The sequence below is a fragment of the Xenopus laevis genome, chromosome 3L (genome assembly GCF_017654675.1).
Source record: "Xenopus laevis strain J_2021 chromosome 3L, Xenopus_laevis_v10.1, whole genome shotgun sequence".
NCBI lineage: Eukaryota > Metazoa > Chordata > Amphibia > Anura > Pipidae > Xenopus > Xenopus laevis.
Genome location: NC_054375.1, coordinates 148573349 through 148591996, shown reverse-complemented (window position 1 = coordinate 148591996; position 18648 = coordinate 148573349). Strand labels below are relative to the sequence as shown.

Genomic DNA, 18648 nt, shown 5'->3' with positions numbered 1-18648 from the left:
CAATTCACCTTCATTAGCAAAACTGTTATGACATAAAACATGGCACTAAAACTCCCAGAAATGTGTTCAAAGTTTTATAACCTTCCAAATTTTGTAAAATGGACGTGGTAATTAGGGGGCGTGGCCATAAAATGGGAGTGTGCACGGCACAAATTTTTATCCCTCTTTCCATTTTTAAAATGTTGGGAGGTATGTATTTTGAAAATTTCTTAATTTCATGAGAGGAGTTTATATTAAATTATCATTTTCACTGTTGTTCCCCTTTATAGTATATATTGCTTGTAATTATATTTTCATTTATTATCAAAAAAACTATTTTGGGTGGAGTTGTATATGGAGTTCTGTTGCTCTATATAACCTTTCCCTATATTTAACCCTTTGCCCAATAAGCTTTATATAACCCCTATTGCTCCATATAAGCCCCCAATAACTCCTCCTATTGCTCCAAATAACCCTCCCTATAACTCCTCCTATTGCTCCAAATAACCCTCCCTATAACTCCTGCTATTGCTCCATATAACCCCTCCCTATAACTCCTCCTATTGCTCCATATAACCCCTCCCTATAACTCCTCCTATTGCTCCATATAACTCCTCCCTATAACTCCTCCTATTGCTCCATAAACCCTCCCTATAACTCCTCCTATTGCTCCATATAACCTCCCTATAACTCCTCCTATGCTCCATATAACCTCCCTATAACTCCTCCTATTGCTCCATATAACCCTCCCTATAACTCCTCCTATTGCTCCATATAACCCTCCCTCTAACTCCTCCTATTGCTCCATATAACCCATCCATTTAACTCCTCCTATTGCTCCATATAACCCCTCCCTATAACTCCTCCTATTGCTCCATATAACCCCTCCCTCTAACTCCTCCTACTGTTCCATATAACCCTCCCTATAACTCCTCCTATTGCTCCATATAACCCTTACTATAACTCCTCCTATTGCTCCAAATAACACTCCCTATAACTCCTGCTATTGCTCCATATAACCCCTCCCTATAACTCCTCCTATTGCTCCATATAACCCCTCCCTATAACTCCTCCTATTGCTCCATATAACCCTCCCTATAACTCCTCCTATTGCTCCATATAACCCCTCCCTATAACTCCTCCTATTGCTCCATATAACCCCTCCCTATAACTCCTCCTACTGTTCCATATAACCCTCCCTATAACTCCTCCTATTGCTCCATATAACCCTTACTATAACTCCTCCTATTGCTCCATATAACCCCTCCCTATAACTCCTCCTATTGCTCCATATAACCCTCCCTATAACTCCTCCTATTGCTCCATATAACCCTCCCTATAACTCCTCCTATTTCTCCATATAACTCCTCCCTATAACTCCTCCTATTGCTCCATATAACCCTCCCTATAACTCCTCCTATTGCTCCATATAACCCTCCCTATAACTCCTCCTATTTCTCCATATAACTCCTCCTATAACTCCTCCTATTGCTCCATATAACCCTCCCTATAATCCTCCTATTGCTCCATATAACCCTCCCTATAACTCTCCTATTGCTCCATATAACCCTCCTATACTCCTCCTATTGCTCCATATAACCCCTCCCTATAACTCCTCCTATTGCTCCATATAACCCCTCCCTATAACTCCTCCTATTGCTCCATATAACCCCTCCCTATATCTACTATAGAGTTGTATTAATGAAGACAAAATCCACACAGTGAGGGGTTGGGTGTGAGGGTTGGATGTCCCCTGCATAGGGTTCCCTACATACCCTGCCCTCTCGGAGAACCCACTACTCTCAGACATCATGAGAAAGGGCTGAATGTGGGTTGAGTTCGTTCTCGGCCTGGGTGGGTTCCAGAGAGAAGGGGCAAGTTGGGAGAGGGAATTCCCGACCCACACAGCCGTGGTGTTTGTTACCAGTAGTTTATGACTACAGCCATTTCTTGCTGTCAGTTGTTCCCCTGAGTGTCAGTTTAGGAGAGGTGCAGCAGCTGTTAAAGTATGACTTGGTCCCCTCTGGCCCGATTAGTTCCCACGGGGGTGGCTGTGGGTGAGGCTTGTCAGGCAGGAAGCGGCCAGTGAGCAGAACTGGTAGAAATGTTTATTTATAGAGAGAACACTGTCCTTAAATGGGGAAGGGAGAAAGAAAAAGGATTGTGGGGGGAAAAGACCTGCAGGGAAGAAACATTTGCATTGATGTTCTAATATACAGTCAGGGTCTCTCTACTAGAGCAAAGTGGTAGACAAGGGCCAGCAGGGTGTTACCCCAATGTTTCTATATATCTGTAACCTTGTTATGAGCTAAGGGGGCCCAGTCTGAAGGTCAGTTAGGTTGGAGATTTGGGGTGAGTGCTTATTTGTACCCTGGGTACCCCTGGAACTATAGCAGGGTGACACCCCAATGTTTCTATATATCTGTAACCTTGTTATGAGCTAAGGGGGTCCAGTCTGAAGGCCAGTTAGGGGGAGATTTGGGGTGAGTGCTTATTTGTACCCTGGGTACCCCTGCAACTATAGCAGGGTGACACCCCAATGTTTCTATATATCTGTAACCTTGTTATGAGCTAAGGGGGCCCAGCCTGAAGGCCAGTTAGGGGGAGATTTGGGGTGAGTGCTTATTTGTGCCCTGGGTACCCCTGGAACTATAGCAGGGTGACTGTTACCCCCAATGTTTCTATATATCTGTAACCTTGTTATGAGCTAAGGGGGTCCAGTCTGAAGGTCAGTTAGGGGGAGATTTGGGGTGAGTGATTATTTGTACCCTGGGTACCCCTGGAACTATAGCAGGGTGACTGTTTCCCAATGTTTTTATATATCTGTAACCTTGTTATGAGCTAAGGGGGCCCAGTCTGAAGGTCAGTTAGGGGGAGATTTGGAGTGAGAGCTGCTTATTTGTACCCTGGGTACCCCTGGAACTATAGCAGGGTGACTGTTACCCCAATCTTTCTATATATCTGTAACCTTGTTATGGGCTAAGGGGGCCCAGCCTGAAGGCCAGTTAGGGGGAGATTTGGGGTGTAAAACTAGTGAATACAGATCCGCTGGTACCTTATACGTTGGCAACACCAGTGCATCTTTGGGTGCGTGGGCAGAACAGGGAGATTGGGTATCAATGCGATTATTTACTTGCTGGGGCTGTCAGTAGAAATGACTTGGTTAACCCTTGGTGTGCCGGGGTGGATACACCTCAGCCTCACTAGAGTTAATGATTTTACCTATAAACCAGAGCAATTAAATGGCAAAAGTGCCTTTAAATCAATGTGTTTGTTAAGAGACAGCAGTATGGCAGCGCACGATTGCAGACCTTGCTGTGACATATATTTCCCATAGTCTCATGGTTTGCTGATAGCATCTCACTTGATTTCCACGGAGCACAATTATTGCTCATTAAAGGGCATTTTTACCTCATATTTATCTAATGCAAATACAATGCAGGAGATCTGTTACGTTGCGTCTTGCTTTGTTTCCCCTTGTTTCTATGGAGTTATTACTTATAGCACTTTCAGTTTCCAGCAATTGTGTAAGTCTCCATTGTGGACTGAGCCTACTCAAGAGGGTGTGGTCAGTGCAGAGAGAGGCGTGGCCAGTCAGAAATGAGTGGAATTAAATAAATTGAATGAGTATTTGTGCCACCAGATGGGATTGCTCGTCGTTCATAGCAGCTAGCAGTTGTGTAATAGGGGAGATGCTACTGGACTGTGGACCCCCGTAAGGAGCAACACCAGGTTGACTAAGACAGAGTTGCACAGTGGGGTTGGCAGCTGCCAGAGAGTCCGAAGCAAAGCAACTGCCAGTCCCACTTCTCTATAAGACCGTGTTGATGGCAGCACAAAATGCCACATTATCCTCCTAAGTCATACTGGAATCTTGGTGGAAGGCTAGCCTATATAACTACTGGAAACTACAACTCCCAGCATTCTTAGCCCCCAGGGTTCTAACAGAGGGACATTCAGGTTGGACTAGGGTTGTGTGAGGCCCACTGGGGATGCTACTCTAGGGGCCCCCTGTCACCCGCCAGCCCTTAACCCCTCCCCCCTATGTACCTTATACTTACTTTTACTGTAATTGGGGGAGAGAGGCATCATGAGATCGATGGCAGAGGGCAGGCAGGGATCGTGTCTGGGTCAGCAAGGACGAGGCCCAGGGGCCCACCATGTTTTTCCCAGTGTTCCACCAGCCCAGTCTGGCCCTGGGAACATACAGGATTATATTGTGTCCCTTTCACATTTAAGGTTAGATTTTAAAGGGGAAATGTAACTCCAAGCTGCATTCCAATATACATTCATTAAACATGTTCAGGTTCTCTGGTTCTGACTCATGAAACAATGCAGCAAGCGTCCATTCATTTCTTTGGGTCTCCCAGAACTTTGATAGCTGTCACATAACTAGGCTGTATGCTGTCCCTTTAAGCATGTTCTGTGATGTTGGAAGGCACCCAAAATATACAGAGCTTGGTATCAGCGAATAGCCGCACTCACATAGAGATAGCAAGCAGCATTCCTACAGTTCTGTTCTCAATGCGTGTGTACATAGTCGGACCTACACCAGAGCCACACGTGATTTAGGCAAAACATAGACAAGGGTCAGGAGTGAATGTGATGGGGAACTTAGAGTGTAAGCTCTGCCAGGGCAGGGACTGATGGGTAATCATATGGAGTATGGCAGCATCATAGTTGAATGGATATCCCAGTGCGATCCAATCAGATATCATTCTAGTCTGCAAGAAACATATTTTCCTTTTATAACAAATTTAAGGTTAAAAAACCAAATCTAAAGGGCCACATTGACAGGAAAGCCCATTGCCGTGTCTGTTAATAAAAGGCTCGTTGTGTAGGTTTGGCATGTGTGTGTGCGTGTGGGCTCAGCATTCGTTCTGCCACATCAGCAGAGCTTGGGACGGTATAAAGGGCAAAGGCTGCTCAGTTCTCCTCTTCCTCACATTGGCCCTCCTTATGCTCTTTAGCTGGGGGCCAACACAGGATTCTTATTGGAAGGATTCCATTCTTTGTCCAACACTCTCACAATTCAGCTCCATATCCTGTCCGGAAGTTGGCACAACCTCAGCATGGCACCCAGAAAAACATGCAGGCGGGTTATTGGCAAAGGGGTTCTTAGGGAATTCATAATAATACTGTAAATGATAAGGATATTAAAAGTCACTGAGGGGTTGTTCTGTGACCATATAAAGGCACAAGGCTGCAGACTGAGTTATACAGGGAACTCTGAGTATCACTCATGTATTATAAGGGATAATATACCCCCTACTGTAAATGATAAGGATATTAGAAGTCACTGAGGGGTTGTTCTGTGACCATATAAAGGCATAAGGCTGCAGGCTGAGTTATACAGGGAACTCTGAGTATCACTCGTATTATAAGGAATAATGTACCCCCTACTGTAAATGATAAGGATATTAGAAGTCACTGAGGGGTTGTTCTGTGACCATATAAAGGCACAAGGCTGCAGGCTGAGTTATACAGGGAACTCTGAGTATCACTCATGTATTATAAGGGATAATGTACCCCTACTGTAAATGATAAGGATATTAGAAGTCACTGAGGAGTTCTGTGACCATATAAAGGCACAAGGCTGCAGGCTGAGTTATACAGGGAACTCTGAGTATCACTCATGTATTATAAGGGATAATGTACCCCCTACTGTAAATGATAAGGATATTAGAAGTCACTGAGGGATTGTTCTGTGACCATATAAAGGCACAAGGCTGCAGGCTGAGTTATACAGGGAACTCTGAGTATCACTCATGTATTATAAGGGATAATGTACCCCCTACTGTAAATGATAAGGATATTAGAAGTCACTGTGGGGTTTTGTGACCATATAAAGGCACAAGGCTGCAGGCTGAGTTATACAGGGAACTCTGAGTATCACTCATGTATTATAAGGGATAATGTACCCCCTACTGTAAATGATAAGGATATTAGAAGTCACTGAGGGGATTAGTGACCATAATAAGGGACAGGGCTGCAGGGAGTAGCATGAGAAAAAGAGCAGGGTACAGTGATCACACTGGAGAGTGCAGAATGTAGAGATATACACAGTGACATAGGGAGAGTGCAGAATGTAGAGATATACACAGTGACATAGGGAGAGTGCAGAATGTAGAGCAGTATAGGAGACAGTGTAGACGGGGGTACAGGAGAGTGCGGTAGGATTGACACAGTTCATAGAGTGCAGACATGAGAGATAATGACAGTAGAGGCGATGAGCCAGAACACAGCGTATGATCGATGAGTGGGGAGCGAGTGCTGAGAGATAAGCTCGTACAGGGCACTACACACTTGATCTGTGTGGGGAGTTGAGAAGGGGAAGGAGCACGTACAGTAGGGAAGGGCACAAACTAAATAGTTGGAACAACAGAAAATGCATCTACACGAGGTGTGGGGAATATAGAGTTAATGATAGGATAGTAACATGGAATAGCAAGATACTCTCAGGGAATCCGTATGGAGAGAATCATGGGATATGGGATAGGAATGCTATTAGAGAATGATGGAAATTATGGAAAATAGTGAGGGGAAGAAGGGCACACTGGAGTGAATGATGGGATATTGTGAGGGAATGGTCTGGAATATAAAGCTACATGATGGGAGTATGATGTGTTCTACACTTTTTGTACAAGCAACTCTGCACTGTATTTGGCAAAGTAATGGCCTAATCTGAGGCAGACATAATGTCTATTGCACATTTTAGGGGCAGGGCAGGGCTAACCTGTGTCCCACAAGCTGTATGTAAACTATTATTTCCAGTGCCCTCAGCCATCTAACAATGCACGCCAAGTCTGGGAATTTAAAGTCGTTGTAAAAATGTTGAGTACTGGCGCCACCCAGTGGTGAATTTAATGTGCTACATAACTCCATAGGCTCATCTTTTTTTTAGCACTCCCTCCTTGTTGAGCTCTTTCTTGGGACTCTATTACAGTGAGTCAGACTTTATAATGCTCTGGTTTTCTATAACTCCATATTGATTTCTTACAGGGCTTAAAGTGACAACATAGTGATCTCAGCTACATTCCTGATTGGGCAACAGTTGGTGACATGATGGCGCAAGTTCTTCATATGGATGCCGCCCACTTCCCAGGTACTCATGGTTTTATTCCTTTGGATAGGCTAGCAGTGATGCTGCCAGACTGTACTATATGTGCTTAACGGGCACAACTATAGATGACAGTATAGATATATATTTATGATTATGTTGTCTCTGTTGCCAGGGAAGCCTGGTCCTTCTCTCTCAGCCATAAAAGACCCAGAGGTGGCCTATTCGGTGGAGACGCCCTATGGTTACCGCTTGGATTTGGACTTCCTCAAATATGTTGATGACATAGAAAAGGGCCACACTATAAAACGAGTGCCAGTGCACCGCCGACCCCGCTATGGCTCCTTGCCCCGTGGCCCAGGATACACAGGCTCGTGGTGGACCTCTACGGAATCCCTCTGCTCCAATGCGAGTAATGATAGGTATACTATTAACATATACTTAACATTAGTTTAGAAGTTATGGAATTGTAGGTCCTACCATTGGAATATGATGGAACCAACAGAGGGATGTAGTAAGGGAGAAGCAGGGCATTCAATATATATGAGGCTAGAATTGGTGAGGACACAACTAATATCCACTTTTATTCATTGTAGCCGCCACTCTTCTTACTCCTACTGTGGAAGAAGCTTCTACCCAGCGTATGAGAGCAGAGGTGGTGCACAGGCTCCACATAACTTTAATCCAAGGGTGGAGAAGACATTGCTCGATGCCAGTAAGAAGTTGGAAGCAGGGCAGTCTCGCCCTCTGAGCCTTGGATGTCGCTCCACCAGCTCTCTGTCTACTCAGTCTCTATCTCGCTTGCCCTCAACCTCTTCACAGCAGATGTCTTCGTTCACCCCCCTAAGCTCTGGGATGTCTACTCCAGTATCTCCTTCCCCAGCCCAGCTCCAGCATGTGCGAGAGCAGATGGCAGTGGCACTCAAGAGGTTGCGCCAGCTAGAGGAACAGGTGAAGATGATCCCTGTCCTGCAGGTGAAGATCTCCGTTCTCCAGGAAGAGAAACGCCAGCTCAGCGTCCAACTCAAAAGCCAGAAATATCTTGGACACCCACGGGGTAACACTAGGGGCAAGGACAGAGGTGAGCTTTACATAGAGATTCCAGAGGAAGAGTCAAAGGTGGAGAAAGAAGAAGGTGAAGATGAAGTAGTGGGTAAGGTGGAACCCCAAAAGGAAGAGATGAAACAGGAAGAAGCCAAAAGAACAAAAGATGTGTGCAAGAAAGAGATGGTGGAAACCAGCAGTGCACCTGGGAAAAAAATGTGCAGTGTTGGGGTGTGGGTGCGAGAGACAGACTTTGCCCCAGTTCCCATAAGGCAGCTAGAGGCAGACAAGCAGAAGATGCTGGTCCAGGCTCTGTCTGCCAAAATAGCGGTTCTTGAAAAGCAACTTGGCCGAGCATTAATAGAAGTTCAAAATGCCAACCACAAGCTGGAGGAGGCAGAAAAGGCAAGGAGAGCCGAGGAGGTGTCAAAGAGGGAGAAGAAGGAGGAGGTGCGGGCAGATGGTGTCAAAGTGGCCAGGGTGGAGCGAGGCAGTGAGGTGGTCTCCAGCACCAAAGTAGGACACGGGGTCCAGCCACAGAGAGCACGAGGCCTGGAATGGAGGGGAGGAACAGTAAAAGCAACAGAAGGAGAGGAGGAACGGGTCTACAAAAGCAGGGAGGTTGTGGAGAAGCCATTACTCTCTCCCTCAGGACCACTTCCCACAATCCATCTAGTCAAGAAGATCAGCATCACTGGTCACTGTACTACAGAAGGTGAGACAAAGGAAACCTTAGATTTCTTGATTGGCAGGTGCTGTCCATATGTTTCACTGAGTACCCTTACTCCCTTAGTAGACAGGACCTCACTGTGTAAGTCCAGATTCCCTCTACGTCTGGTTTAGCTGTGCACTACCCAGGTACAGGATTTGGACCCAACTGAAAGGACTGTATCTGGACAGCTGTCTTTCCCTTGGTGAGAATGGGGCTTGGTTGAGAAGCACATCAGAGTGCAACCCCAATAGTGATGTACTGGTCGAGTTTTCCACAACCCACACCCAACCCGGACCCAACCTCTCTCAATCCGTGCCCACCCGCACCCGTTTTCCCCTTTCCTTTTATAGACCTGTGCCGACCAGTCCCCACCAATGACGTCACAGAAAGGGTGGGGCGGGCAGGCATGCGTCTATAAAACTGGAAGTTGGAAGCCGGCAGTGTAAGGTCACGGGCGGGGAAAGCAGGCAGAAGAGCTCAACCCGCAACCATCAAATGGGGGGGCGAAGGTCTGCCCGAACCCGCCCAACCCGTGGGCCCCCCGGGTATCAGCCAGCCCACACATCACTAATCTCCAATGCATTGAGCTCCCTCTAGTGGCCAAAGCTATATCCACCTCCTTTATATTTCCCATCTGATACTTCTGCCAGGCTCCAGCTCCTTATCTGATTTAAAGAGAGCAATCCCAGTACATAAAGTACAGAAAATCACAGCTCATTACCTGGGCAGGCATTGGGGCTACACACTGAATTCATCCACCCAGTTGAAGGTTGTTAATGAGACTCCATTTTTCCCAGCATAAATCTAAAGCCATGTATTGAGCTTGGTGCATAGGATGCCTCGTTGTTTGTCTCTCAAAGGCCGTGAGTGACACTTATTCTCCTTTATCTCAGAGCCTGCGACACAGGGGAATATGGGAGAGGTCCCCTCCCTGGGCCAGACAACTACGAGGAGTGAGTTTATTGTTTCCACTGCGGAGAGAAGAGAAGGAGACATCGCAGGTATATAGTACTGACTGTATCATTCACACTTGCACCATGTTTATACCCCAAAGTGCTCTTGGTCTTGCCAATCTCTTAGATTTGCAGGGACAATAATCTTTGTTAGAGTTGAAAAGTCACACTAGAAAGATTTTAGCAGCATAACAGCTCTGTATAATGGGACTGAGTATCTATACCTGATAATGATCTCCCCTCTCTGTATAATGGGACTGAGTATCTATACCTGATAATGATCTCCCCTCTCTGTATAATGGGACTGAGTATCTATACCTGATAATGATCTCCCCTCTCTGTATAATGGGACTGAGTATCTATACCTGATAATGATCTCCCCTCTCTGTATAATGGGACTGAGTATCTATACCTGATAATGATCTCCCCTCTCTGTATAATGGGACTGAGTATCTATACCTGATAATGATCTCCCCTCTCTGTATAATGGGACTGAGTATCTATACCTGATAATGATCTCCCCTCTCTGTATAATGGGACTGAGTATCTATATCTGATAATAATCTCCCCTCTCTGTATAATGGGACCGAGTATCTATACCTGATAATGATCTCCCCTCTCTGTATAATGGGACTGAGTATCTATACCTGATAATGATCTCCCCTCTCTGTATAATGGGACTGAGTATCTATATCTGATAATGATCTCCCCTCTCTGTATAATGGGACTGAGTATCTATACCTGATAATGATCTCCCCTCTCTGTATAATGGGACTGAGTATCTATACCTGATAATGATCTCCCCTCTCTGTATAATGGGACTGAGTATCTATATCTGATAATGATCTCCCCTCTCTGTATAATGGGACTGAGTATCTATACCTGATAATGATCTCCCCTCTCTGTATAATGGGACTGAGTATCTATACCTGATAATGATCTCCCCTCTCTGTATAATGGGAGTGAGTATCTATACCTGATAATGATCTCTCCTCTCTGTATAATGGGACTGAGTATCTATACCTGATAATGATCTCCCCTCTCTGTATAATGGGAGTGAGTATCTATACCTGATAATGATCTCTCCTCTCTGTATAATGGGAGTGAGTATCTATACCTGATAATGATCTCCCCTCTCTGTATAATGGGACTGAGTATCTATACCTGATAATGATCTCCCCTCTCTGTATAATGGGACTGAGTATCTATACCTGATAATGATCTCCCCTCTCTGTATAATGGGACTGAGTATCTATACCTGATAATGATCTCCCCTCTCTGTATAATGGGACTGAGTATCTATACCTGATAATGATCTCCCCTCTCTGTATAATGGGACTGAGTATGTAGAATAAGTCTCTGTGTCAGTGACGTGGGATGTTTCTATTTGTCAGACACAAGTAAGGAGCAAGATAAAGGCCAGAGGAATCTGCAGGAGGAACAACAAGTGAACCCTCTCCAATACCCCCGCCTGAATGGAGAGTAAGTTCCCTATACTCATTCTCCTACTCACACTCCTTTCTCTGCCTCACACTCATTCTCCTACTCACACTCCTGACTTGTGTTTCTTTTCCATGTGACAGAAGGAGCTGTGTGTGGTCTGTTCTTAGCCTTATAGCACTGACATAATGGAGATACAGGATGTGTAATCTGATTGGCTCTAACTCTCCCATGTACAGAATGGACTCGGCATCTTCAGAGGATTCTGGGACTATGGAGAATCCTTCAGACAGTGAGAGCACGGAAAGTGAATATCATGAGGCGAGCGAGGCACCAGCAGGGGCACAAGCTGAACTGAACTTGTTAGATGTGAATATCAGTAATATCCCAAAGAATACAGAGAAGGAACAACCAGCTGCCCCCACAGCCACAATGTCTCCCCTCAGGCCTACACCGAGGTAATGTCACCCACAGCTCCACCCATTCCTGTCTGTGTCTCTGTATCACCCTGCAGTGGGAGGGACAGACTCATGTCCCATAGTTCCCTCCTGTCTGTGTCACTGTATCACCCTGCAGTGGGAGGGACAGACTCATGTCCCATAGTTCCCTCCTGTCTGTGTCACTATCACCCTGCAGTGGGAGGGACAGACTCATGTCCCATAGTTCCCTCCTGTCTGTGTCACTGTATCACCCTGCAGTGGGAGGGACAGACTCATGTCCCATAGTTCCCTCCTGTGTATGTCACTGTATCACCCTGCAGTGGGAGGGACAGACTCATGTCCCATAGTTCCCTCCTGTCTGTGTCACTGTATCACCCTGCAGTGGAGGGACAGACTCATGTCCCATAGTTCCCTCCTGTCTGTGTCACTGTATCACCCTGCAGTGGGAGGGACAGACTCATGTCCATAGTTCCCTCCTGTCTGTGTCACTGTATCACCCTGCAGTGGGAGGACAGACTCATGTCCCATAGTTCCCTCCTGTCTGTGTCACTGTATCACCCTGCAGTGGGAGGGACAGACTCATGTCCCATAGTTCCTCCTGTCTGTGTCACTGTATCACCCTGCAGTGGGAGGGACAGACTCATGTCCCATAGTTCCCTCCTGTCTGTGTCACTGTATCACCCTGCAGTGGGAGGGACAGACTCGTGTCCCATAGTTCCCTCCTGTCTGTGTCACTGTATCACCCTGCAGTGGGAGGGACAGACTCATGTCCCATAGTTCCCTCCTGTCTGTGTCACTGTATCACCCTGCAGTGGGAGGGACAGACTCATGTCCCATAGTTCCCTCCTGTCTGTGTCACTGTATCACCCTGCAGTGGGAGGGACAGACTCATGTCCTATAGTTCCCTCCTGTCTGTCTCACTGTATCACCCTGCAGTGGGAGGGACAGACTCATGTCCCATAGTTCCCTCCTGTCTGTGTCACTGTATCACCCTGCAGTGGGAGGGACAGACTCATGTCCCATAGTTCCCTCCTGTCTGTGTCACTGTATCACCCTGCAGTGGGAGGGACAGACTCATGTCCCATAGTTCCCTCCTGTCTGTGTCACTGTATCACCCTGCAGTGGGAGGGACAGACTCATGTCCCATAGTTCCCTCCTGTCTGTGTCACTGTATCACCCTGCAGTGGGAGGGACAGACTCATGTTTCATGGCTTCCTAGTATCAATTTAACACTATTGTTACAGAGTGGAGCTGAGTAATGTGCTGATTTCGGGTTGTGTGGCCCTTCAGAAGTGTCTAGATGAAGGAATGGCACTTCCAGACATAGAGAAGGTAAGAGAGTGACAAGGCCAGGGATGGATATGTGAGGCTACAAAATGCTGTTTTTCTGGGAGTTGTAGTTTAACAACATCTGTTTTTGCCTGTTTATGTTTCGTTTGCATTTAGACTGCAGCACATGGTGCAATTTTGCAGGAATGGATGAAGATCCTGCGGCAGAAGGACGTAGACCCGTCCGTGATTCGTCACCATCTAACAGTGTTTCGTGCCATGTCTCCACGCCTGCTGGAAGTCATCATAAACATGGCCGACGGCAAGGGGAACACGGCAGTGCACTATGCAGTGTCTCAGTCTAACTTCACTGTGGTCAGGCAGCTCCTGGATACGGGTGAGTGCTGACCATCCTGGAAGGGCTTTAAACTGATATCTGGTTGCTAGGGTCCTACTTAACTTGACGACCAAGCAATGGATGGAATGGCAGACTGAAAGATATTTAGGAAAGGACCTGGTTGCTGGGGTCAGTGACCCCTGGGACCAGATAGCAAGACAAGGGTAATATTCAAGGAGAACTAAAGCTTAACTAAAGAACTAGCTAGAAATGTTGTACATTATGTGTTGTGCTTCTGTACCAGCCAAAGGCAACCACAGCTCTTTAGCAATAAAGATATGTGTCTCCAAAGATGCCCCAGTAGCTCCCCATCTTCTTTTCTGCTGATTCACTGCACATGCTCTGTGCTGCTGTCACTTACTGAGCTTAGGGACCCACTCACAATATACAGTACACATAGAATAGAAATGTCACAATATAAGGCTGATTAGTAATTAATACACATAATTACTACATGGCAGCACAGAAACCAGTGCAATTAGCATCAGAATTTAATAATCAGCAAACCTGTAGCATCAGCTTATATTACAGGGGAAGCTCATTTTCTGCTGGATAATTAGTGACGAGCCCTAAGCTTAGCTTCTCAACAGCCAATCAGAGCCCACTGAGCATGTGAGTGTCACAGACACTTTCCAAGATGGTGACCCCCTGTGACAAGTTTGAAGTCCTGGATCATTGCTGCTATTGACAAGCTGAAACTTTAGCCTTGTGCTATAAGTTCACTATATAAAATATGGCATTTTTAGCCAAATACATTTTTACGGTTTAGTTCTCCTTTAAGCACATTGAAGCCCTTTCCTGCTTTCTATACCATCAAATTTCTCATTCCTGCTTTTCCTTCTGCTTCACACCCTCTCTCTCTCCTTCTTCCCTCAGGCCTATGTGATGTAAACAGACAGAATAAGGCCGGTTTCACACCCCTCATGCTCACGGCCCTGGCGGCTTTTCGGTCTAATGAAGACATCGAGACAGTGACGCAGATGCTACGCCTGGGAGACGTGAACTGCAGAGCCAGCCAGGTATAGGCCATAATATCTACATCCCCAATACCTACATCCTAACAGCACCCCTAGTCTGTGCCTTATATGTACCAGTTCAGCTAAGGAGACAATGGCAATGCCAGCTGCTCATGAGCCCCCTCACATACTGTATTTAGAGCACAGGCACAGCGCCAGTGGAATTGGTAAACATTCTCCATTTGATTTCAGGCTGGCCAGACAGCTTTGATGTTGGCCGTCAGTCATGGGAGGTTGGATGTGGTTCGGGCTCTGCTGGCATGTGGAGCAGACGTCAACATACAAGATCACGATGGCTCCACGGCACTTATGTGTGCATGTGAACACGGACACGCTGATATCGTCTGTCTGCTCTTGGCTGTACCTGCATGTGATGTGTCACTCACAGATAATGTAAGTCTCACTCACAGGTTAGTGTATAAAGTCATTGAGGAGGTTTAGGGTATATAACTGTAATAGAAAGGAGCTGTATAAATACACAGATATTACTGGATCCCTCCCCAGAGGAGCTGCACTGTGTATAACTGTAATAGAAAGGAGCTGTATAAATACACAGATATTACTGGATCTCTCCCCAGAGGAGCTGCACTGTGTATAACTGTAATAGAAAGGAGTTGTATAAATACACAGATATTACTGGATCCCTCCCCAGAGGAGCTGCACTGTGTATAACTGTAATAGAAAGGAGCTGTATAAATACACAGATATTACTGGGATCCCTCCCCAGAGGAGCTGCACTGTGTATAACTGTAATAGAAAGGAGCTGTATAAATACACAGATATTACTGGATCCCTCCCCAGAGGAGCTGCACTGTGTATAACTGTAATAGAAAGGAGCTGTATAAATACACAGATATTACTGGATCCCTCCCCAGAGGAGCTGCACTGTGTATAACTGTAATAGAAAGGAGTTGTATAAATACACAGATATTACTGAGATCCCTCCTCAGAGGAGCTACACTATGTATAACTGTAATAGAAAGGAGTTGTATAAATACACAGATATTACTGGATCCCTCCCCAGAGGAGCTGCACAATATACAATGACAGTGTCATATTAGCTGTGTAAGAGTATATAATTATGTATTAATTTAGATAGCACTACTATATACATTGTGTTGTACATTGTTATAATATAGTAAAATGACAAATAGTTTGACAAACGTAATAATTATATATGTATTAAATGGTAAATATAAAACGCGACATTAGTAAAAAGGCCCTTGCCCTGTCTAGTTTGAATCTATATATTAATAACAATATACATTTATTTTATATATACATATAGGATGGAAGTACAGCTCTGTCTATTGCGCTGGAAGCTGGACAGAATGATGTTGCAATGCTGCTCTCTGCACATAACTCCAAGACATCCAATCAGGTTTGTTGAATTACATTTCAGTTATGATACAGTGACACAGACAGGAGGGAACTATGGGACATGAGCCTGTCCCTCCCACTGCAGGGTGATACAGTGACACAGACAGGAGGGAACTATGGGACATGAGTCTGTCCCTCCCACTGCAGGGTGATACAGTGACACAGACAGGAGGGAACTATGGGACATGAGCCTGTCCCTCCCACTGCAGGGTGATACAGTGACACAGACAGGAGGGAACTATGGGACATGAGCCTGTCCCTCCCACTGCAGGGTGATACAGTGACACAGACAGGAGGGAACTATGGGACATGAGTCTGTCCCTCCCACTGCAGGGTGATACAGTGACACAGACAGGAGGGGAACTATGGGACATGAGTCTGTCCCTCCCACTGCAGGGTGATACAGTGACACAGACAGGAGGGAACTATGGGACATGAGTCTGACCCTCCCACTGCAGGGTGATACAGTGACACAGACAGGAGGAACTATGGGACATGAGCCTGTCCCTCCCACTGCAGGGTGATACAGTGACACAGACAGGAGGAACTATGGGACATGAGTCTGTCCCTCCCACTGCAGGGTGATACAGTGACACAGACAGGAGGGAACTATGGGACATGAGTCTGTCCCTCCCACTGCAGGGTGATACAGTGACACAGACAGGAGGGAACTATGGGACATGAGCCTGTCCCTCCCACTGCAGGGTGATACAGTGACACAGACAGGAGGGAACTATGGGACATGAGCCTGTCCCTCCCACTGCAGGGTGATACAGTGACACAGACAGGAGGGAACTATGGGACATGAGTCTGTCCCTCCCACTGCAGGGTGATACAGTGACACAGACAGGAGGGAACTATGGACATGAGTCTGTCCCTCCCACTGCAGGGTGATACGGTGACACAGACAGGAGGGAACTATGGGACATGAGTCTGTCCCTCCCACTGCAGGGTGATACAGTGACACAGACAGGAGGGAACTATGGGACATGAGTCTGTCCCTCCCACTGCAGGGTGATACAGTGACACAGACAGGAGGGAACTATGGGACATGAGTCTGTCCCTCCCACTGCAGGGTGATACAGTGACACAGACAGGAGAGAGGACATGTAGGGGTCTCTGATAAGATACAAATATTACATGACATATTATGATGTTTTATTGCAGGATAAAGCAACAGACCCAAAATGCCAGAGAGTGAACCCATCAGATGAATCCCAGTAAGAGGAGGAATTTGGGTGACGCTCAAGTGGGGGCCACAGAGACACTGCATGCCGTCCAAAGCTATAAGTGGCCCCTGTAACACTGCACTGCAAAACCACTTGGATTATACACTCGGCTTCAGCACCATGGAGAGAGGGAGGGGAGAGATAGAGGAAGAGAGAAGCTACAGCAGAGGGAGCAGCGAGAGAGAATCCAGAGGGAGAAGCTAAGGGAAAGCAGAAATAGTTGATGTAAGGAAGGGAAATAATGAGGGAATCAGAGAAAGGAGAATGGGAAAGTAAGTGGAGATTATGGAAATGGATGTAGAGAGATGAGGAGGATCAGGTTTGTATTTAGGAGCAGAGGGGCCCATGGAAAAAGAGACTTAGTGTGGCACCACTATTTATATCAAGCAGTTCCAACCTTTTGCCCTTGAGTTGTTGCTCAACTAAAAGACTAGACACTCCCCAACATCAGCGCATCAGGGAATAATTGCGCAACAACAGAAGTTGGGCAAAAATGCTAAAAAGTTCAGTTGCCGTCTCTTCATACTAAAGCTGCAATGCCACAGGCCAATCCCAGGGGGCGCTGCTTGTTAATTTGAGGCACATAACTGAGCTTTTGTCATTCATTTCTATTTTATTTATACCCCCCTGGGCTAGTGACCACTGCTTGCAACCCCTCCGAGGACTGGTCTGGCCCTAAAAGACAACAAGGGCAACGAAGGCCTGTGATTGGTGGGTTATTTTCTAAAGGGAAAGTCAACTCTCAAGTCAAAGAAGGGGAGACTGAGGGCTGTTGTGAAAGGTTGAATAGTGAAAAGACTGAGAATGTGAAAAGAAGAGAGTGGAGAGAGGTAGGAGATGCCATAGCAATAACACAGGGTTGGGGAAAAGCCTCACCTTTCTCCTCTGTACCAGTCAGTTAAGCTCATTCCATATGATTCAGCAATAATACAGTTGTTATACAGGCACTGCAATTTATATATTTTTGTTATGCATACATATATGTATTTTATAAAAACTGTATCACTATATATATATAATTGTAAAGAATATATATATGTACCTCTGTGTTGTGGGTTTCCTTATTCTTTCTTATTGTATACTCAATATTCCATGGCAAGGGAAATACACACATCTTCTAATGACTGGCACAACGTTTATACAAAAATAACCCCTGGGCTGCCAGGTTTGTATCTAATAATGTCACCAATGCCAATGTCTACAGAGGGCAACACAGAATGGTTGTTGGAATTTATATCTACAGAATGTTACAGCCAATATTGCATGACATAGAAAACAATGAAGGCAATTTTAAGCAGAACATCCCCTTTAGATATTGCAGTTCTCAACCATAACCTGAAGGTGGCAGTAAATCAACACTGCACAAACTGCAACCTCTTTGCAATCTCTGTTATCCCAATGTTACTATAGGCACCATCTCTCCCTACTATACCTGCTATCCCACAGTCACACTCCCTTCCCAGAGACTATTATCCACTGTTACTATAGGCACCATCTCTCCCTACTATATCTGCTATCCCACAGTCACACTCCCTTCCCAGAGACTATTATCCACTGTTACTATAGACACCATCTCTCCCTACTATACCTGCTATCCCACAGTCACAGTCCATTCCCAGAGACTATTATCCACTGTTACTATAGGCACCATCTCTCCCTACTATACCTGCTATCCCACAGTCACACTCCCTTCCCAGAGACTATTATCCCACTGTTACTATAGGCACCA

General features: G+C 45.9%; 1 protein-coding gene across 1 annotated transcript in view; it reads left to right on the top strand.

The window, feature by feature from the left end:
* Window positions 1-17960, top strand: part of kank2.L (KN motif and ankyrin repeat domains 2 L homeolog) — a 38139-nt gene extending 20179 nt beyond the window's left edge. Inside the window, 12 exon segments of the mRNA NM_001086871.1 lie at window positions 6982-7084; window positions 7215-7461; window positions 7636-8798; window positions 9689-9796; window positions 11143-11230; window positions 11428-11646; window positions 12873-12960; window positions 13075-13294; window positions 14171-14313; window positions 14503-14703; window positions 15599-15691; window positions 16858-17960. Of these exon segments, the coding sequence (NP_001080340.1) occupies window positions 7045-7084; window positions 7215-7461; window positions 7636-8798; window positions 9689-9796; window positions 11143-11230; window positions 11428-11646; window positions 12873-12960; window positions 13075-13294; window positions 14171-14313; window positions 14503-14703; window positions 15599-15691; window positions 16858-16914 (2667 nt within the window). The 5' untranslated portion in view covers window positions 6982-7044 and the 3' untranslated portion in view covers window positions 16915-17960.
* The last annotated feature ends 688 nt before the right edge of the window (window positions 17961-18648 follow it).